Source organism: Delphinus delphis, chromosome 9 (genome assembly GCF_949987515.2).
Source record: "Delphinus delphis chromosome 9, mDelDel1.2, whole genome shotgun sequence".
NCBI lineage: Eukaryota > Metazoa > Chordata > Mammalia > Artiodactyla > Delphinidae > Delphinus > Delphinus delphis.
In genome coordinates, this window is record NC_082691.1 from 59,445,363 (window position 1) to 59,468,699 (window position 23,337).

At 42.0% G+C, this 23,337-nt stretch overlaps 1 protein-coding gene across 2 annotated transcripts in view; it reads right to left on the reverse strand.

Moving 5' to 3' along the window:
- The window catches only part of JAZF1 (JAZF zinc finger 1), a 337,621-nt gene that overhangs the window by 146,441 nt on the left and 167,843 nt on the right, over positions 1–23,337 (reverse strand). For both annotated transcript variants that reach the window (XM_060020654.1, XM_060020653.1), the window contains exon 2: positions 4,858–4,930. In XM_060020654.1, the coding sequence (XP_059876637.1) occupies positions 4,858–4,930 (73 nt within the window). The remainder of the gene's footprint in view (positions 1–4,857; positions 4,931–23,337) is intronic.

The window sequence follows — 23,337 nt, forward strand, 5'->3', positions numbered from 1 at the left end:
CTTCTTGCCCTTTATACCTTTTTGCCAGGTGTATAAATATTATACAAACTAAGCAATTAAATTTCCTATTACATGAACTTGTCATTGTTTCTAACGTCACAAAATCAACAGAACTTCCTATCCTTAGAATCCATATCTATCTTTTTTCCCCTGGAACTACTCCTTCAACCCTCACTAATTCATTCAATTTCCCTCTTTCTCACTAAACTATTTTTATTTTAAAATTTGCTCAGGTGTTGTAACAGATGCGCTTTTAAAGGAATTAAAGGTTGTTCAACACATTATGTTCAAGAGAGTAAAGCAATTTAAAATAGGTATAAACAAAGGCTCTCCGATTTCCACGCAGTTCTTTTTTTTTTTTTTAATCCAAAAAGCTAGCTCCATTTTAAGTACCCTAACTCTGCAATTTCAGTCAGTGTTATTGCCAAAGAAAGTTTCAACTCAATTTTGAGGTGCCCAAAAGAAAATCAGAGTTGCATAAACAGATATATGAGCAGAAAAATATTAATTCTTTTCCTGTCTTCACTGCTCAGCAAAGATTTTATTTCCCCCTGAGGTTTAAGGGGGAAAAAAAACCTTATTTGTTCAATTTTTTTTTGAATAGTACTCTTTTCTGCAGTATTCAGGATATTGCCATCTAGCTGACTTTCTTTTATTATCTAACCTTGATTACTCTCTTCTTGCATGTTTACTGGCTTCATGTGAATTTCAATATGTTTCCCTTCTGGATCAAAGGCCCTTAAGACTCCTTTTTATCCCAATTTTTTTTCTTTTCTTTTTTAATTGAAGTATAGTTGGTTCACAAAGTTGTGCTAGTTTCAGGTGTACAGCAAAGTGATTCAGTTATACATATATATATGTTCTCTTTCAGATTCTTTTCCATTATAGGTTATTACAAGATATTGAATATAGCTCCCTATACTATACAGTAGGACCTTGTTGTTTATTTATTATATTTTATATATAATAGTGTATATATGTTAATCCCAAACTCCTAATTTACCCCTTCCCCCTCTTTCCCCTTTGGTAACCATAAGTTTGTTTTCTATGTCTGTGAGTCTATTTCTGTTTTATAAATAAGTTCACTTGTATCATTTTTTAAAGAAGCTACATAAGTGATATTATATGATATGTCTTTCTCTGCCTGACTTATTTCACTTAATATGATAATCTCTAGGTTCATCCATGTTGCTGGCATTATTTTATTTTAATTTTTTTTTGCGGTACACGGGCCTCTCACTGTTGTGGCCTCTCCCGTTGCAGAGCACAGGCTCCGGACGCGCAGGCTCAGCGGCCATGGCTCACGGGCCCAGCCACTCCGCAGCATGTGGGATCTTCCAGGACCGGGGCACGAACCCGTGTCCCCTGAATCGGCAGGCGGATTCTCAACCACTGCGCCACCAGGGAAGCCCTTATTTTTTACAGCTAATATTCTGAGTAGTAATTGAGGGACATTTAGGTTGCTTCCATGTCTTGGCTATTATAAATAGCTCTGCTCTGAGCATTGGGGTGCATGTATCTTTTTGAATTAGAGTTTGAATTAGAGTTTTCTCCAGATATATGCCCAGGAGTGGGATTGCTGGATCATATGGTACCCCTATTTTTAGTTTTTAGGGAACCTCCACACTGTTGTACATAGTGGGTGCATCAATTTACATTCCCACCAACAGGGTAGGAGGGTCCCCTTTTCTCCACACCCTCTCCAGCATTTATTATTTATAGACTTTTCGATGATGGCCACTGTGACCGGTGTGAGGTGATACCTCATTGTAGTTTTGATTTGCATTTCTCTAATAATTAGTGATACTGAGCATCTTTTCATGTGCCTGTTAGCCATCTGTACGTCTTCTTTGGAGAAATGTTTATTTAGATCTTCTGCCCATTTTTTGATTGTGTTGTTTGGATTTTTGATATTAAGCTGTATGAACTGTTTGTATATTTTGGAAATTAATCCCTTGTTGGTCGCATAGTTTGCAAATATTTTCTCCCATTCCATAGGTTGTTGTTTCATTTTGTTCGTGGTTTCCTTTGCTGTGCAAAAGGTTTTAAATTTAATTGGGTCCCATTTGTTTATTTTTGTTTTTATTTCTATTACTCTAGGAGACGGGTCCAAAAAAATATTGCTGCAATTTATGTCAAAGAGTGTTCTGCCTATGTTTTCTTCTAGGAGTTTTAGTGTATCCAGTCCCCTTAAGGCTCCTTTTAGCATTTTTTTCCCCTATGGCCAGACTTGGCTTCCTCCTTGCAGCTCTCCATTGCTCAGCTCTCTTTTCCACCTACCAGGTGTTTATTTATCACCTACACACCAATATCCAGAGTGTCTACCATGTGTTCAGTCCTGTTATGTACGCAGCACTGTCCACAGAGGGATCCCGAGTGAGAAGGGCTGTTAGTAACCTGGGCAACCTTCCATACACAGTCCTTCTCTTGACTTAAAGATCACGAATAAACATCTCAATCCCCTACATACGTCTGCTTCTCTACCAGCTAGGACATGATATGGCGAATTCTTTATTGTCTCAGACCTCTAAATACAATATGTCCAGTTCAAGACACATCTTCTCCAGATCTAACTTCCAGCTTATAGCAAATAAAGGACACAGAGGAACCTGCCAGATGGCCTCTTGGAGAAAACCTAAAGGAAACCCAGAAGGCGGATGTATTCTGTGGGACGCTGGCCCATCTCCTCAACAAGTCACTGTGCCAGATTAAAAGAAACTTGGGGGGCAAAACATCCAGGTGCAACAGGATGTTCTGGATTGGATACTGGGTTAGACAAACAGCAATAATGGACTTGTTTAGATCACCTGGGGAAACCTGCATATGATAAGGGTATTAGATTAGATGCAAATGTACTGAAAAAGTAGAGATCAGTGACACAACTGAGCAGGCTGCAAAAGAGTATGTAGAGCTTTGGGTTAAAAATTATATTGTTTTGTACGTATGTATATATGTATGTATGTATTTATTAACTAATTATTGAAGTACAGTTGCTATTATATAGTATTTTTTAAAAGTGATCTGAAAATGTGTGTTAAGGTATTACCAGTAGTGATATCTGGGTGGCGGGAATGTGATGTTTTAATAAAAAACAATTTTTTTGGACTATATTTTCTAATTTTCTACAATATACGGCTATAATAATAAAAGGTTATTTTTTTAAATGCTCATTTTCTTCCAGAAGACTCATCTCAGAAAGTCCACACTCACTGATTACACCCTGACTCTCTAGGGTTGAAGCACATCCTACTGCACAGTTTATACTAAACTATCACACTTGATTCAAGTTCTCTGGTGGGTTTTTTGTCTGTGGCCCTTGTCCCTATACTTCAACTTCACTAGAGTCCCAAATCACACCTGGCAGAATAGTTCTTTCTTTAGTGAGTGTAATGTCTGTGTAATTAGTAGATCCCTGTTGCCAACATGGCTGACAATACACACAGGAAGAATGAATGTGAAAATCTCACAGACTCTCATTAGAATAAGGCTTAGTAATACACGCGTTTGTATATACATAGGTAACATATTTTACCAAAAATACAATAGCCACACTATTAAAAAGTCCTATTCAATACCATAATTGATCTATAAGACTACTTATCCTATTCCTCAATGTTACTAGGCTAATTCACATACATCTCGTTCACATAATTCTAATGTATACTTAAAGACTTTTCAAAACTTGTGCTAAACTCGGGAAACAACACAGGTTTTGTGAGAAATCCAGATAAGCACATACATCTTTATTTGTCTCTGATGTGATTTTGAAGGTGTTCTACTTAAAACAGCCCCAAAATTATGGTTAATGAAAAACTAGATATTTTATCTCGCTTCCAGGAAAGGCTGATAAGTAGGAAACCCAAAGAAGATATGCAAATAGATGTTTATATTAATGAATCCTTTAAAAAACATGCTTCATAAAAGAACTTGAAGCTGAGCACAGTGGCTCCAATGCAAAGCCTTCTCTAGACAAGATTTAAGTAAATTTTCTGAAAAGTCATTAAAGTGAAACAGTACAGATAATTCATTCCCAGCTTTCCACCTCAGATCCCGAACCTCAGCTCTGGTACCAAGAAACCAGAAACACTCTTTGCCTTATATAAAAAGGGGACAGTCAATAGAAATTCAAGCACTGAGTTACGAGCCGAGAATTCTTCATTCCCATTGAAAACTAGTTTCGCTTTTCCTTTGTCTTTTTCTCATGTGGGGGGCGGGTGTTTTCCTAACATCAGTTGATTTCAGGTTCTCTTCAAAAATCCCTGTCTCCTTAATTATTTAAGTTGGATGAAACAACAAGTCCTCTTTTAGACCCGATATATTAAGTTCTAAACTGTTCTCTAAGGTCGTGCTCGCACGTTCAGTTTCAGGAAAAACTCGTGTGACTCAACACAGATGGGGTCGGTTGAGAATGTTTTTACTAAAAGGTGAACTGCTACTAAGTAACTTTGACATTAAATTATTTCAGTTTGTTATATCCTGATATATTCTGATATTCCAACAATGTTCTGAATTCATAAAGCACCTCTTCACTCCAGGGTTTAAAAGTTTCACTCAAACATAAATCCATTCATCTCCAAACTGCCCTATGAAGTCAAAAGAGTATATTCTAACTCTGCACGCAAACTACTTCCAGCATGAGCTTATAAATCAGTCATGTTTCGGCCTTATGAACAGAGAACTACAACCTGCCTCTCCCCATCACAGAAACAAGAAAATTCCATATAGAAGTTGATTTTAAATAATCTCCTATAAATAACTGAAGACTGAAAACATTTTTCCTACCCCGTTAAAAAGATACATTTAAAAAATAAACATGTGGCAGATATGAGGTTGCTATAAATTCTGAAAATGGCTTACCTATTGATGTAACTGAGGGCAACATAGGTTGGCTGCTGTAATTCTTGTTTTTCTAAAACACGTGGATCCGTATCTGAAACAAAAAGACAATTATGATTTTTCAGCTCTCACATCAGAAATATATGTGGCTACCTAACCTAAAGTAACAGAGGCTAAATGGAGAAAAAGGTGAATTCAGTAGACCGCTTTTTAAAGACAACGCAGTCAGCAAAGCACCATCATTTGTTCATTCATAAATAACAAGATATTGCATTACTTTTCAAGAGAATTCCAAACATCAACAGTGATAAAATGTCCATCTGTCACACAAACTCTTGCACAATCGCCCTCATAAATATTGGTTTTCACTGCTTACAGTTACAACGTTGGCATGGTTTTTGGTGGTTAATCGGCCTAAGAAAGAAAGGCTCTGTTAATTATGCTCACTTCAATGCTGGAACAAATTAGTTGCCATTGGAAAGCTTCATCAATCTGAAAATCTACTGAGTATTGTTCTCATTCACTGCATACTTTTCTGGGTTTGGATTCACATTCTAGAGGGCAACTCTTCTCCTTCTTAACTGTATGTTTATTATAACTTTTCTAGACTCTCAATCAGAAATTCTCATGCTGGTTCAGAATCCACAAACACCACATTCATCAGAGGGTTTTTTTCCCCCCTTGAAGAGAGAGAATTCAACACCAGAGCAAACTTCCCTAACAGTGCTTCTCCAACACAGCACCAAAAAATGCACTTTTAACAACTAGAAATATATTCAAACTTCTCATGTAGAGAAATGATTGTGCTAAGTATATGCAAAATCAATGTTTCTATAGTAAGACTATAAAGAAACGTGAACACATTTTTGTTTTCTTAGTAAAAGGTTCAGACATTTCACACAGATTTCATTACAACCTCGTTTAAAACCATTCTTCCAGCTGCACTTGGCAATAACACCTTCTTTGATGTAATGACAGATATTGTTTCAAGCACCTTGGCACAGGAAGTGTTTACTGCCCATGGTGGATGTAAGATACCCATGCTAACTCCAAAGTGCGTTAACAGGTGATGGGGTAGGGGGTACAGACACAGTGGCATAGAGCACAGGTGGCAAAAAATGACAGCATCAAAATCAATTTACAATGCTTTCCACTCCCAGACTAAAACTGGACAGTAGTGGCGATTTTTTTATTGGTGTTATAGTTAAGAATCTCATGTTCACTTTATTATTTTTCCTATGCCAAGAATTTCAGGGACACACTATTCAGAAATCCTGCTTCCTGGGTCGTTGCCATCGCAAGCCATGAAAGCCAAATTCTGAAACAAGAGACAAAGGTTCTCTGAATGGCTCCATCACATTGGGTCTCGAGGTTTTGGCAGCGCAAGTGAGAACAGATCAGTAACTCAGCATTTCCTCTGCCTCCTATGATGATTACATATGCACCTGACGCTGTTTGTATTGATAGATCCCTGGCCTCCAGAAACACTGTTTTCTTTGTTCCACCATCTTCCATAACCTAGGCTAGATTTATGCTCACATACCCTCAAATTATGAGTGGTGACATGGACTTCCAGAAGCTTCCAAATGCCTTTCCATAACAACAACAACAAAACCATCTGGAAGCACCTCAGGCAGGATTCTCCTGTTTTTCTAGAATGCAGACCCCGGTAACTGACAAGAAAGTAGAACTTCCAGACACATGTCCACCAGGCCTGAGACATCTCTTTCAGATTAAATGTTTCCTTGGGCAACCTTTAGAGCATCCATGAAAGCTTCGTGTTCTTAAAACGAAATTAGGTACTTGGTGCCCACAAATCAGGAGAAGCCTGCACAAGTGCTACCAGAGGAAAAGCATCAGGGCTGGTCGCGAATAGACATCAGTTCCGTCACCCGCCTCCTGGCTGACTGGCGTGCAATGATCATGACTCACCATTTTATGGATTTAATTATACTGTGGAGCACTTCGCATTCAGTAAAAGTATAATAGCCGCCTTCATTATTTCTCCCTCCCTGACCAAAAAGTAACTGTCTGATGCTAAAAACTCTACAGGAGAGGACTGGAGTGACAAGGGCCTCGGGTGTTCACAGCAGGACGATGACGTCCTCCTCATGAAGACGGAACGTCATTAGCAGAATGAACTGGAGAGAGTAACACTGTTCATTGGAAATTACTGACTACAACAAGAAGAACTTCTTTAAGCCACGTGCCACACCACCGAGACAGTTTTTGCACAAGTCGCTACAATAAGAAATGTGATATGAAGTGCAGTGGCCATAGTGCACAATCTCCCAGATATTTCTCTGGCTTGTTTATGGCACTGATCAAAAGGTGAACCTGGAACGTTGGCTACCATTGCCCAGAGATAAAATCCACCTCAGTCAATGGTCTGTGGGATAGAAACGCTTGAATTTTTCATAGCCACACGATGTTCCTTAAACTGGCAACTGGCAAGAAAGTAAAGCATCCCATACTGCGGCTACCTACAGCCCCATACAGCAACGCTCTACCACTCTTATATCAAGAAGGGACAGGAAGATGAACCTAAAATTTCTCAGCAGGGCAGGGCACAGCCAAAAAAACCCACTAAGAGTTGACTGTTTTCTGTCTCATATCACCCCTGGCACACTCACAGATTTCAGGCTGACTGAAGATAAAGGAATTCAAATATGAAAATGTATTTTAAGATACCCAAGCAATAAAAACCTATCAACTTCAAAGTTTCTAAAACATAGCACCCTCCACAGTAGACAGCAATGTGCTTCCTCTACCATTCCTAGTTCAGGGTAATAGCTTGAACACACAGTTCTACAGTAAGGACGAGACACAGAGTGGAAGCTTGCTGTAGCTCATCTGGTCCTACTGCCCTGTGGTTTTATAGAGTCAATTAAATGGCAAAAGGCTCAATGTCACAGCACCAGCTCCCATGACTTCTCAAGTAGTTAAGAGAAAAGCCAAGCAAACGGCAGAAATAAGGAAAGGACAGTCTTAAGACCCTTCTGGATAGGAACTAGAGTTAAACATGATGAAAGGAGGGCAAACAGCACACCTCATTCAATCAGGGAGGCCTGTGTTCATCAGCTCTGCTGTCTCTAGTGTTGGGAACCAATGTCCACCAAGTGCCCGGATTTGGGACCTAGGTTGAGTCTTTTGTAGCGCTATCTTCAAGCTTCCAGGAAAACTCTATCAAGGTTGTTTGCTGGGTTAACAGAAGCTAACTGAGGAGCTCATGGGCTCTGGCTGTGCTTCAGCTAGTCTACATCGCTGGGATTTATATGCCTGTATTCATTTCCAATTTAAGAATGTCAGAAACCAGCCATACTACCTCTCAACGAGACTAATGAGGCCTCTATCAGCAACGAGCTATTTGAAGGCTGGGAGGCAGCAGTGAGGGGGAGACAGGATATCACGCCGCCCCTGCCCAAGAAGGCCTTCTTCAAATTCTATATCTTCCAAATGCTGGGCTCTTTGCTCTGTGTGGAGGGCAACAGTGGGAGGCCTGAGATGACGTGAGTGGGAAGGCAGCCCCGGAAGATCCTGGAGAGGAAAAGGCCCACCCAGCCAGATGAGGGATACTGAAAGTCTGGGATGGAAACACCACTTTTCTGTGGACTCACTTGGTAATAATTAATGGGCACAGTCTGTTCTCAGTCTTCCCCCCAACAGCTGAACTCACAAAATCACAGAGTTTTAGTTTATTCAGCAGAGCCTTCCACAACATCCCTGGCTGAGCGCGTGCACCCCTCCTCCCTTCTCTGCATCACCTCATCCCTAGCACTGTCCCCGCACTTGTGTCACCATAGAGGCAGACGCTGGGCACATCCTTTCCCCTTCCCACATTTCTCAGAGATGAATCATCGCAATTTCTTTCCTCTCTGCAGCACTCAGCTCAGGGGCAGGCATGTAGGGGACGCATCATCATTATTAAATGGATACACTGATTTTATGATGAGAAAATGGAAGATTTGAGGTCAAACGTGGCAGATTGATCAAAGGTGTTTTTTTCCTTCACCATCCAAGGCCCCACTAAAGGAAGAAATAAAGGAAGGAAAACCTCTCCAGGGATAGAAAAAAAGGGGAGACATCAGCAGACAAGTGGTTTGGACCAGTGTTTTGGAAGATGGAAAACTCATACAGGAGTGACAAGTGACTCAGAAGAGTAGAGGAAGCTATAGTCTCAAGTGCCTGCAGTGGGGGAGATGCACGGGCCAGGAGGGGAACCCGCTGGGTTCCCCTCCTGGCCCATGCTTCTAGCCCCGAGAGGCCCTGGACTTGGAGAGGCCAGGTGTTGCAAAAGGCAAGGAAGGGAAGGTTCAGGGCTGAAAACAGGAGAATTGTTTAAAAGGTTGATTATCTAGAGACACTGAACCAGGAAACCAAGCACAGCGAAGATAGAGGGGGAGTGGGGAGAACACACGGCTGAAAACAAGGGGATTAGAGTGGAAATATACCTACTTCACTGTCCCAAGAACACTGGCAGGCAGGCGGGAGGATGCCTCTCTGATTAAGCTAAGACGAGACGAGATCACCAGATGCCGACATCTGGCAATTCCTTGATTAAGTGATTTCCCTGCAGATAAGTCTATGGTCAACAGAGCTCCATCCATGCCTCTATCCAGAGCCTCCCATCAGGTTTTTATTGCCTCAGTGTCTTAAATAGGAGCCAAGAACAGTCAAGGAGTGATCATTAGACATTTGAGGGAAAGTCTTGAACGTGAAAGGAAGATATACCAAAACAAATGAATGGTGGGAGACAGGAGCAAAGGAGCAGACAAATTGAGGCTTGGACAGTTAAGTGACATGCCTATTTACACAAACCCAGTTAACAGCAGGGCTAGGACCAGAAGCCCTGCGTCCTGAGTCCCATTAGGCCAGCATTTTGACCATTTAATGCGCATCCTCTGAAGTCAACTCATTGCTACCAACCAGTTGCAACACTGGCCTCCATACAATCTTTATAGCTTTCTTAAAAGCCCAGCAAAGTTCTGTTGCAACTTTCACTCCGCTTTTAGGACTGAGTTTTGATGAACTGACAACTTTTAATTCACAGTTAGTTTACTTCAGCTGCTGAAATAAATATTTCTTGCCAGCAATGGTCCTTTCAAAAATAAAAATAAAAAATCCTACAATTGCACATAACTGGCCTTTGAATGGATCAACTTTTCCTTCGTTTATAGACACGTCATTTGAAACTTTTCCCAAGCCATAATTTCCATTACAGGGCAGTCAGTGCAAATTACAGTGAGATTTTTGCCTTTCCAAATTCAATGTGAAATCCAGATGCAGTTAAGTGGTGCTGTAAACTTTATGAGTTAAGTATCTAAAAGTCAGGGACATTGTGCAGTACAATAACGCCATCTATTAGGAAAGCATTTATGTTCCCATTTGCAGCCTGAGTTTTCCTCCACAAGTGAATGAATAAACGTTGTTCAACCAAGAACCGTTTGGACAATGTTCTAGGAGGCTGATTTATAAACAAACACAGCATACTGCAGCCTTTTCAGTTTCCGGCATGACCAGAGGGTTAAAGTTATTAGAAATAGACAGTTCTGACCAGGATGCTTTCTAACTCTTCACTAACCCATCAAACTCCTAGGGTCATTGATGGCTGCTTGAGAGTGGTAGCTATTTTTCCCCAAGTATAAGATGTGTAGCCTTATATGTATGACACTCTCAGTCTGCACTCTTCAGCCAAATTCTCTACCTTGTTACCTGGGACAAGAGAGACTGTCAGAGTCCATCGTGGCTGCCTGGTATGCTTGTGCAGTGCACAACCTGTACATCTGTATATAGTGACCCTGAAGACTGGCGTGCTGGGGTTACACAACAATAAAATTCTTCCAAACAGGAATAAGGCCAAAACTTAGTCCCATTTGATCTTACAGGCATGTGTACATGTACACACAAATGGACGTGTCTGCTTTCCCCAGAAATGAACCTGATGATGGATCCAAGTAGCATGTGATACAAAAGACCGTAAAGGAGCTTCTATGTCACCGCTGCCCATGGGAAGAGCCTAAAAGCACGTATCTGGAAGAAAAGAGAGCTGCTGGTGGGTGAAGGTAAGTGACAAAAGAGAAGGCAGGGAAAATGAGGCTCTCGACATCCTCTCTGCAAGGATGGAAGGGCAATGGCTGTTCATGAAAAGAGACCTTCAACTCCTTCTGCCTAAAATTGTTTGCCCAAGGAAATTCTACCCATCTTCCAAGGCGCTGGCCTATGCACTACCTCTACCATGTGTTATGCCACACATTTGCCAATCTGTCTTAACACCCCACCAAAATGGAAGCTCCTTAAGGGACCAGATTTTAGAAGCCACAAACCCTAAGTCCAGTGCTTCGTAAATAATCAGTGAACATATGCTGAACAAATAAATGAATGCCCTAGGCATGCATAACACAAAAGACATAAAGATAAGCATTCAGCTCAGACTCTTCAACTAGGAGAGTCAGACGGACAGGAGAGGAAAACAGACCCAAGTGTAAGTGACTGCCAGTACAGAGACACTTATAAGAAAAATATATACCAGTAAGCACAGATGTGCAGAAGGATAGAAAATGATGCAAAATTCAGAATAACGAGAGAGAGGGGCAGAAAGGGCTAATCTGGGAAGGATTTACTGATGAATAGGAACTGAGTTGGGTTTTGAAGGAAGGGACTTAGGCATAGGCAGTGGTTCATAGGTGAGGTTAGGGATCTGAAAATGGCATGAAGTTTGAAACAGAAAGCACAGGTGAGAAGTCTGTGGGGAAACGTGGGCTGCAGAGCCGATATTCATTAGTTATAAAATATTTATAGAGATACTTTAAAACAGTTGCTCTGAACTGTGGGCGATTTTGCCCCCCCCCCCCAGCCCATCAGGATGTTTGCCAATATCTAGAGACAACTGGGGTGTGAGGATGCTACTGGCATCTAGTGGGTAGAGGCCAGGGATGCCGCTACACATCCTACAGTGCACACACAGGACAGTACCCCCCAGCCCCAACAAAAGAATTACTTGGCCGAAGATGCCAATGATGCAGATGTTGAGAAACCCTGTGTTAGAGCTCTATGAATATCATGAGGATGGAGCTATTGCTTCTAGATGATAATCTCTGTTATTTTCCGTGGTCTAAATCAAACGGCTGGTTAGGAGGCTACAGAAGATACAAGACGTTGTTTGGACTTACAAGAGCTCAGACTTTCTTCATGGAGACAAAGATACTGAGTTCATTTCAAGAAAGACATACTGCACTCTTGTCATGCACTAGTTGCAAAAGGGAAATTCTAAGTCAGTAGATTCACAACTGAGCGAGAAAGACAACACAATTCACAGTTAACAATAATCCAAGACAGACAGATCTGTGCCAACCTAGAGGACTACACCAGCTGCTGTAGAAACAAAACAGGATTCTCTGGGCGAATCAGAGAAACTTCTTGAAAGGAAATTTTACATGAGCTTTGAACTAAATCTCTAGTCAGAAAAGGTGAGAAAACGGTGAATCAGAATAGAAAACGGTCTGAGCATTAGCAGAGACAGGGGCAAGAAAGCCAGTGTGGCTGGAACTCTGCACGAAGAGTCCCACAATGCAGAGCAGGCCCACGTGCTGGAAGGCTTGAAATGTTCTCCAAGAGTTTGGACTTAACTCCGTGAACAATGGAGAGCCTCAGAAGGAGTAAACTGATACGGTCCATGTTTTAGAAAAATAACTGGTGGTGGTGTGGAGAATGGTGGGGAAAAGCTGGAATAAAGAAATATAAGGGGAAAAAAAAAGAAATATAAGATTTGGTGAAAGTAGAAATGGAAATACACTGTTTTTCTTGTGTTACAGATCTGAGGGCCTCATTACCAAAAGTAAGGAAGAAACTAGAAAGTGAAAAAGGTTTTGACAGGCAAGAAAAGGAGGTCTGCTTCTGATGTGTGGTAAGACATTTTGCAGAACCAAGAAGACTCAAAGGAAGAAGAGATAAAGGACTCAGGACACAGATAGGGACTGCAGCGCTGTAGATTCCCACCATAATGCCACGTTCCAGCAGGCACTGGAACCAGACCATGTCCCTCAAAACAAAACGACGATACAGCAAAAACCCGACCACTCTGAGTCAACACTTGGTTATCATATAACTCAGCCAATTCATCAGGAAGTACTGACTGAGGACCTAGTAGGCCTAATAAAATCCCAGCAGGGATAAAGAAAAGCCAGAGGTTGTACTGCATTTGAAACCAAGTAATAGGCAAATTTCACAAGGGAGTGAACATAAAAGATTGGGACAAAAAGAGAACTGAGTCAAAATGGACCCCGAGTTCAGTGTTTTAACTGATTTGGTACCCAAGACTCTAAGGCTCACTGCTGTAATCACCCTCCCATTGGCATCCCTGCTCCCACTTCTTGGTGATGCTAAGGATTAAATGCAACTCCACACCAGTCAAACTGCCTCTGTTCCATACTAGCTGTATGACTTCTTTACGTCTTAGTTTTTTTTTCATCTGTAAAATTCTGATAAGGATAGTACTTTTGAGTGAGCGCTGAAATGAGGATTAAATAAGCAATGTGTTAGGTGTGGCTACTAGTCGGTTCTTTAGCCCGTAGAATGTTTTGAAATCAAACTCTGTACTGTTGTGGATTATCTCCATTTTATAGTCAGGGGCATAATGATGCATAGATGATCTAAGAACTCATCATTCACATAATGTAGTGAGATTGCTGGCTACCATTGGGTAGTCATTTTCCCCTTCTTCCCCCATAATGCTTAGGAATATGGCTGTCTGGTATAAAGACTACATTTCCCAGCATTCCTTGAGCCAGGTGTAGCCCTGTGAAGAAGGCCTGGCCAATAGGATGTAAGGCTTCTGGGAAGCCTCTTTAAAGTCATGTGCCTTTGCTTGTGGTTATTTTTCCCTCCTGCATCTACTTTGGATATGATATAATCTACAGAAGTCATACATGGCTGAGCAACACGATAGAAGCCTGAATCCCTGATCCCATGAAGACCCACACCACTCTGAACCTGAACACCTCCAGATTTCTTGAAAGTGAAAGAAATAAACTCTTCCACTTAAGGCATGTGTTATGTAGGGTTTTTCAGTTGCATGAAACCAAACCAGATCTTAACAGACACATGAAACAACTGGAATGCTGGTTTATTTTGTTGGACTCAAAGTTCTAATCTGATGTCTTGCTTTGTTTTTTCAGATTCTTAAAAAAATTCTCTTTAACAATTTAATATGCCAGCTCATGGAAAGAAAATAAGAGCAAAATCACACGCACATCACCACGCCATCTGTGGATCACTCTTAACCTGGGATAATTAAAGAATGGGAGAAAGAGGAGGAGGAAACCATCGTGTCAGATCATGGCTCCTTTGGTGGCTTTAGGACTTTCTCTAGAATTGGTTATTAACAGGCAATAATGAAGCAAATTGCACATGCATATTACTTCTGAGTTATGAACAATGCAACCAGCAGTAACCTTTGAAGCTGTCAGGATCTTTTCAGGCAAGCAATTAAAGTGAAAAATGAGAGTGTGCACAACTTCCATCACCCAGTACTACATGTAAGAACACCACCTACAACACTGACATAAGAGTGGGACTCAGTCTGAATATTTATTAATGCAGATCTGTTCCCATTTGTTCCTCTTTTTTTCCCTGTAACCCATTCCACCCCCACCTGCCAAATTTTTTTTTTTCTTTAAAGGGCAGCTCTGACACCATGGATTTCATTCACCTGAAACCTCCATGCAGTGTGACATCTCTCCAATCTTCACCTAAAGAAATTTCCTTTGCTATCCCTTGACCAAAATATAAATTTAGGGCAAGCTTGGATTCTAGAGAAGAAAAAGTGGATAAGGAAGTAAGCCCCAATTAGGACAACACAAAATCAAGATTAAAATAATTAACATACAGGAGGCCAAATATATGTCAAATACTGTGTGCTAGGTACTGAAGGCCCCTCCCCCAACCTCCAAAGGTCCCAGTTCTCAAGTAGTCCAGACTCTGGAGGATCTGACTTACAGTGATCTGTAATAAAAATGATCTGGTGTAAAAAAATATCTGATTTTCTGCCAAAGTGTAGATATCACTCCCTGCTTGCATATGTTTTGTGATTTAAGTACTTGGACAGACTTAAAGAAATGGCAGGAATAGACACAGAGGTAAGCCACTTGGAACAGGTCTTTCCAAGCAGAGAAGAAACCCGTGTTCTGAGTTCGAAGACGTGAGGCCAATGGGTCCTATAAGCAAGTTTGTCTCATTTGGTTTCAGTCATTTCTATGCCGCCAAATACCTAGAGACCAGCGCTTCTCAACCAGAACTGCTCACTAGTATCACCTGGGTAGCTGTAAAAAAATTCTGAGGCCTAAGACCCATCTCCAAAGATTCTAACATGCAACAAGAAGAGGGATGAAGATCTGGTTCGGAAAGTCATTAAACCAGTTTGCATTTTTCCCCAAGCTAAAAAGACAATTGTAAAAACAGAAATGATTTATTGAAAGTCATTTAAAAGCTTTATAAATAAATCCAACATCTAGTAAAACCTCTGAATTCAGACTTCACTTGAGGCTCAGGTCTTCACCACCCCCATCCCCCTGCCCCAGCTTTTTGCTTTCTATAGAGAAAGTGCTAAGCTTAATGACTATGTAGACCATTAGCGTCTTCATGTATCTTTAAAAGCAAATCACAAACAACCAAATACCAGTGACCCTTGAATCGTGCGCAATTTTCACCCACTCAATAAGGGTGTTCTGACAAAGACCTCTTACTGGGACATGCCCCCCCCCCCCACCAACCTTTTCCTTTTGGTCACCGATTTTCTTCACAGTATGTCCCTAAAATGGTAAGACTGCATCCCTCGAAGTCTTCCATGGCTCAGAATTTTCTGTCATTCAGATTGGCCCCAACCAGTGTGGTTTTCCTTGCTGTTATTATTCACCTCACTTAGAAATCAGCTCATAACCAAGCATATTCATTTTGCATTTTGGAAGCCAGTTAAGGATTTGGCAAAAGGAATCACCCTCATTACTTCTTGCCTCCCAGGGAGGCAGAATCATTGCTTTAAAAAGAAAAAAGAAATAGCTGAACATCTGGAAGTGGAGTGACCTGACTGTTCTGCCTAAGAGCCATCAAACACAAGGGCACAAATCAGTTACAGTTCGCTGGGGTGGAGGGCTGATACGCAAAGCTCTGCCTGGCGGGCTCTGGGATGCCTCATGGCATCACCGTGCCCAGATAGCATGCGGGAACAGGGTGTGCAGGCTCACGGGCCACAAAGGTTATGCAGTTTTCGGGGATTTATTCCTCCCCGTTCTGTGTGGGTTGTGCACTCATTCTACTTGCTAATGAGGAGGGTCACATGCTGGGCTGTCCTCAGATCACTCTTGCTGATGGTGTGAATTTGGGCGTCTGGGAAGGCCCTGGCACCTGGCAGATGGCTCCTGGCATTCTTGGCTTCTATGGGAGAACTTCTGGGAAGCAACTCTAGACTTTCTGGGTTTGGTTTTTTTTTTCTCTCCAAGGCTTTAATTTCTTTAGACAGGCAATATAATATTCATGGGCACAGTCTGCTACTTAACTCTGTGACTTGAGTTTCTCAGCCTAAGTCTCAGTTTTCTGATATAAAAGACAGTGATTCACAGTTCCTACACATTATGAGGTTATTATGAGGATTAAAAGAGACAAGCCATACAGAGCGTAGTGGCTGATACATGAAATACTTAATAAATCATACCTGTTATTATTACTGTAGGTAGTCAGGTCTGAAAGCATTTACTGTTTACATTGTCAGACCACATTTGTGAACAATCAACTGTTCTTAAGTAGCAATGATAACTGACAACAAAAATAGAATTACCATTACTAAGTGCCTACTATGAGGCTATGCAGAATAAGCTGCTTTCTATGTGTAATCCTCATGAAAACCCTGCAGGGGAGGTACCTCCCCCATCCCTTTCTCAAAGGAAAACGTAAGGCTCAGAAAAGGTCCAGATCACACAGCTCGGAGATAAGACCTCAGATCCAGGTATGACTTCCAAGTGCAGCTATTTGACCCTGACCACCACTTAGTTCTGCCACACTATTCAATAGCAATGCTCTCAAACTAAATGGCCAACTGGCCTGTTCTTGATTTTTTTCTCACTAAAACACTGCTTCGTGGATAAAGCACTGGAATGCTTTGGAAGCACTGGGACAGAAAACACGGACAAATTCTGATGAAAACCAGAACCTGGGACACAGGCTTAAACGGTTATTTATCTGCATCTCCTAGTCAATTTCTCCTCTGGGTGAGTGATCTAAAAGAACACCAGATCTGGATCCAGAAGATATGGGTTCTAGTCCTCGTACTAACTAGTTGCAACTTATAGCTTTAAGCACGTTAGTTTCCTTACCTATGAAATGACCATAACGATAGTGCACACCACCCCACAAGCCTGAGATGAGAATCACCTTTGAACTGAGCGATTCCAGTATAAACTCTAAGGCCCCACCTCCGGCTGCCAACCTGAAGTGGCCTTGGAGTTATTATCCCTCCATCAGGAGCAGCCCAGTGCAGCCACATTAGCTACTTGTTAGTCTCCTGAACAAACACTGTGTGGGGAAGGGAAAGATTAAACTATACACTGAAATAGTGACCTGAGTTACGGGTACAGAGGGCTTAGACTTCATCTTCCTTCATCCCTGAAGCTTAGAGAGCACATGCATATGCACTGGTGTTACTTTTCTCCTGCAAGAGTAAGGACCTTCATCAGAAAGCTCTCCAATTCCTCTTCCAAAGAGTCATGTCTTGCCAGTGGAGACAGAAAACTTTCTGGCTAGTTTTCAGCTGAGTTTATTAAGCCATTCTGACTAACTAAAAACAGTGTGATCAATTAACTTGCTTTATAGCTAAAAGGAAAGCCTTTCGATTTATAAACCAAAACACACTGAAGTGATTTTATCACACATTCAAACCAAATGCAAAACTCCCCGTAATGCCTGAGTAAAACAGGCATTATCAAAGTAAGCACAAGACACCGGATTCCTCAGAGGGGTTCAGGAGACTTTGGGGATTTGGTAAACATTACTATCAGCTGAGTTTCAGAAAATGGAAGGCAGAGAGGCTGATGGATTTTCTCAGCTTACTGGAGATGAGGCTTAATACTCTAGACATGGATTCAATACCACGAAGATATTAAAAAAGGCATGGCTTTAAAAAGGAATGCAGAGATAACATATACTTTTTAAATAGATATGTTCTTTGCTGACTAGACATAGCCAGGCTGCCTGTCGTTCTCTTCCCCCTTCAATCCACCTCCACACTCTAGGACCTAGCTCCGTGTGTTCCCAACATTTCCACGGTATGATACATATTTTAAATTGTAACCAGTACACTTCCCACACAGAGGGTTCACAGAACATTACTCAACTTCACTGTATGCAATGCACATATTATTTCATTTTTTAAAATGTTGGGCTAGCCCATTTAATTGATTTTATGACCCATTAATGAGTCCCAAAGTGGTGATTTTCTAAAAATGTGAATCTTGCTAAATTACAAATCAATAATATCATGCATTAATAAGCCCACCCCACACACGACTACTGTTTATATGATAAAAGACTTAGGTAAAATACAGAAGATCCTTTACAATTTGGCTCCAGACTCATCTTCCTTAGTTCTCTTCATGCAATGCCTAACTTCATCTCATCCTCTGCACATACCTCGTTCACATGCCACAGCTTTTGTTCTGATGATCCCGTCTGCCTCTTCAGGTCCACTGCCTGCCCTGCCCTGCCCTGCCCTGTGCCTCGAGCTAGTTTACCCAGACTCTCTGGCCAGGTTTAGTCAATGGGACGCACCGGTAGGAAATCAGAGGGTGAAGAGAAAGAGAGAGGTATTCTGCTGATAAGCCTTTGTAACACAGGCTGTTTCCCCAACTTGGAACACCTCCTCCCCACTTCCCATAGCCACGCTCAGATTCATGCTCCAAAGTCCACTACAAAGGGTACCTCCCCTCCAAAGCACTCCAGGAACCTACTTCGTAGAACTCACCCTAGTACACACCTCTATTAAAAGGATGAATTATGCTTTAAAATGTTTATGTCCCAGCAGACTCAGCTTCTCCAAAGCCAGCGCCCAGTTTCTCTTTGTCCCCCGCACTTAGCGCGGAGGCTGGCACGTAACTGTGATCACTGAGAGGATCAGTAAATGAGTGAAAGGTAAGAGGATTCTTCATTATCAAAATGACATCACAAGTATATGCCAGGAGGCAGTATTTTCTAACAATGGTGGCTATAGAGCTACTTCATCAAAATTCCCACTCTGGGGTGACCTAGTCTATTTCTTCTAAATGTAAGTGCTGGGAGTCAGCTCCAGACAACTGCTGCTTACCACCGCGTGGTAACCCGGCTACCTCTGGCGGTGACTAACTAGCTCCCCAACGATCCTGCATCACCTGGCAGGGTGTTGTCTGCTTATTATGCTAATTACATTTTACTTGAAAGATATAATTATTGCTGCAACTCAAGGAAATAATTAATGGCCAATTTCAGTGGGCAAAAATATTCATCAATCAAGTCAACAGACAAGAGACCTGCAGACTTTAAGAAAGGTCCTTAGAGAAGAGAAAAAAAGACAATCACCTAGAGATTTCTCCGTTCCATAAATATAGGTTAAATCTATTCAATTACAGTCTCTTGAAAGTTTACATTTCAAATTTACTCCAATGACTCCTAGTGAAGTCTCGGTTTAAACTTTTGGGTCCTCAAATGCATTGCTCAACAGAATTATTTCATCCCTGTATTACATGAAGAGGTGGAGGTGATAAGGTGGAGACAGCATTCATTTCATACTGAGTCTCTTGAAAATGCTGATTCACTCAAGGGTTTCTCAACACAACAAACATCAACCTCGGTTTTCTTACATGAAAGGCAGGGAGGGAGGTGTCCTAATGAGAACACTATTCGGTTTGCCAGATGTTTACACCATCTTTGTCCCTTATAAACACTTGGCCTTTTAAACCCGAGGGTGAGAGGACGTTTTAAGTTCTTCTAACACCTCGGTAATCAGGGCCCAGAGAAATATTTGCCAATGGAAAACAACACAGTGATCCAGAGATCAGATCAAACCTACACTTACCATTAAAAGGTATTCCGATCCCCAAGAGCACTGATATGTCCTTCATATAAATGATACACAAACCTCACTGGCCTGTTCCCCACAGCCCTGCTCTTCAATTCCCTTTTATAATAGTCATATCCTCAGATTTACGTCGACTGTATATTTACTAGACGTGTCCCCCCCATTACACTATAAGGGGCTTAAGGGACCAGAAAGCAGCATACAATAATTTACAGTCGAGTTTATTTTTTACACCAAAAAATATTTCCAAGTTTTCATTTAATTTTAAATGCTAACAACCATCTTCTAGCCTCCACGTGCTCAAAAAGCTGCTTAACAGTCCAGAAAGAAAAAAATTTTTTTTGTTTTAAATAATGTTCACCATCCACATCTTAATAGTCTGGACACGGAAGCATTTTTCATTCAGAGTAATGATCTCCAGGAGTAAGAATAATATAATTATAACTGAACTACTTGGTCAGCTAAATCACAACCAGAAATGCACTGGTATGTATTTCATTCACTGTGTCAGAAAGTCTTCATTCTGGACTGTCCACCTCGCACTAAATTTTGATCTGTCATTGAAAACAGGTTGCTCCTATTTCGGGCTTACAGCATGGTAACAGGGGACAGCAACTGGCAAAGACAGCTAATATTTCATATTAAATCTCCCCACCTGACCTTCTGAATCATGGAGAGACTCATGAAAAAGGAATTATTATATAAACATCTTTACTTCTTAAAAAAATCTCTGAAAGCATGGAAAGATCGACCAAAATCCTTGGGAAGAAATTTTGTTATTGATGGGATGGCCGCTGAAGACCCGTGAAGGGTGTGGGTTACGCTCCTGAGCTGCCCCTCTAGCAACAGCTAGGAGCGGGCTGGGAGCTCTAGGTGTCCAAGCAGCCCAGAAGACAAAGCCTGCACAGGCGTTTCCATTGAAGGCATACAGATGAAACGGCAGGCTGTCCACTCTGGGTGTGGCCCTGACTGCCCTCTGCCGCTGCCATTGAGAGTTAAGCCGCACACAGGGAGCATGAATCACACGCACTGCAGGAGAAAGCAACTCTCCTGAGATCCTCCTCTACTACTTGTCCTGAAATCACACGTGGATCCATATTTAAACCATGTCGTTACCTTCTTTTAAATAAAACTTTGAGAAAAACTTTGCAGATACGTCCCCTCCTTCACTATCCCCGCCGCAGCCTGGGTAAAGTAACCCTCCCGTCTGCTCCCACTGCACCCTCCACTCACCCCCAACTTCACACCACATCGCTCCGGAGCTGCCCGACCGGCTTCTCTCCCATCAGGCCACTGTTTCTCACTGGGGGGCTTTATAAACTAGTTTACACCTGGGCGATTCCAATTTAATTGATCTGGGATGAAAGATCCACTAAGTGAAGTCACCTGGATTTTGAAAAGCTCTTCAGGTGATTCTGATATGCACCCAGGGCTGCTGATTCCAGCGCCCCGAGGACACGCACTGTGGCTGGCTCATCCTTGATCCCCCCACCCCTGGCACCCAGCCCCGCCCTGGCACCCAGCACAGTGCCTGCTCACTGAATATTAATTGAATGAATAAAAAATGCTGTTCAATGACGGGAGAAGTGGGGGTAGAGATAGGAGGGGCGTCAGCATGCGTTACACACTGACAGTGCTTTTCGCACTGGATGTGCATTCGAATCAGGTGGAGGGCCTGTTACAGCTCAAGCCTGTTGGGCGCCACCCCTGAGAAGATGCAATTCTAACAAGTTCCCAGGTGATGCAAATGCTTCCAGAACCACTGCACTAAAAACGACTGAAGCTGCCTAGTAATCTTAGATTAGGCGGCACATAGGAACACGTGACAGCTGCAGGCATCTCTGACTGTGTGGCCAAGGGCCGTAATACTGTGGGGAACGTCACAGGAAGGGACTGCTGGCCGCAGACCAGGGCCAAGGACACCACCCCTCTGGACTCCCAACTCCATCAGGAGCCTCTAATTTTCACAGCTTAAGTATCTGAATCATGCCCATGCAGGATTAAGGTGTGGCCAGCAAGAACAACAGACGGCATCAACGTGTAAGTAAAAATTACAGAACACTTTCCTAGAAATAGGCCCAAGATCAAGTTTTCCCAGAGCACCAGTGGCAGACTTCGGACAGAAAACAAACCCGTGGCTGCTTGTGAAATCAGCTCAAGCACTAGATTCGACAGCTGTAAAAATACAGTGGTTTAAAATCCAAGCTTCTAATAGCCACCCAAATAGACGCTGTACTAGAATTTCTTAGGAAAAAAATGCACTCTTTCTTCGACTGCTCTCAGTTAAGAGATTTCTTTCTTAAGAGACAAAGGTAAGGAATAAGGAAAATGCCCAGTGCACCAGGTTTTCCCACGAGTGTACTGGTTACTGGTTCCCAGAAACAGGAAGGAGGAATTCTTGTCAACCCTTCCCACTGCCCTCCAATCACAGGAGCCACTGAAGAGCGGCACAAATGGAATCGCGACAGTGACCTGGGCAGGGCTATTCTCTCCGTAGCTAGTTATCAGTCCTCTGGATTCTAGCCAGCACTGATAAATCTGGGTGTCAGAAAACTGAATACTTTGGGGTTGTAAAACAGTTCATCTGTGAGGAGTTTCTGGAGCAGAAGTAAACAGGAAATGGTGGCTTCTGAAAAAGACCTCTGTTATCAGGAAGAGAGGGGCATGAAGACGGAGGACTCACCCACACAATAATTATACAGCCCTACTTTTACATACAGCCAGAGTGACATAATGGCTCTAGGAAATGACATAATGGCCAAATGTAATGTGGTATCTTAGATGGGATTCTGGAACAGAAAAAAGGACATTAGGTAAACACTAAGGAAATCTGAATAAAGTATGAACTTTAGTTACTTATCAGTTTGGTTCATAATTGTGACAAGTATACTATGCTAATGTGAGGTGTTCGTAAGAGAGAAGACTGGGTGTGGGAATATATAACTGTACTGTCTGTAATTTTCCTGTAAATTTCAAACTATTCTAAAATAAGATGTTGTTTTAAAAACTTAGGACACTGATACTCTGAGACATCCGTTAAAGCAAAGTGGTAGATACACTGGTGGGTGTCTGTTGCATTATTTTCTGTATGCTTGAAATGTTTGTGAAATATTTCAAAATTTGAAACTAAGAAAACTATACACACACACACACACACACACACACACACACACATCTCCACCCCCAGATCCCCCAAAAGACTGGTGTTTGTTTCCATAAGGATGCCATGCTGAAAGCAGGCCTGAAACACACCCTCATCCACGAGTCGCCATGGATCCTTTTTGTCTGAGCCTCCTGGGACTGTTAGCTCTGTTACCATGGAGGGGACACCCTCCCCCATCTCAGGACTGTCCCTCCAGGAAAACTGTGAAGGACATGAACTTGGTCCCACCTCCTCCCCCGGCTCC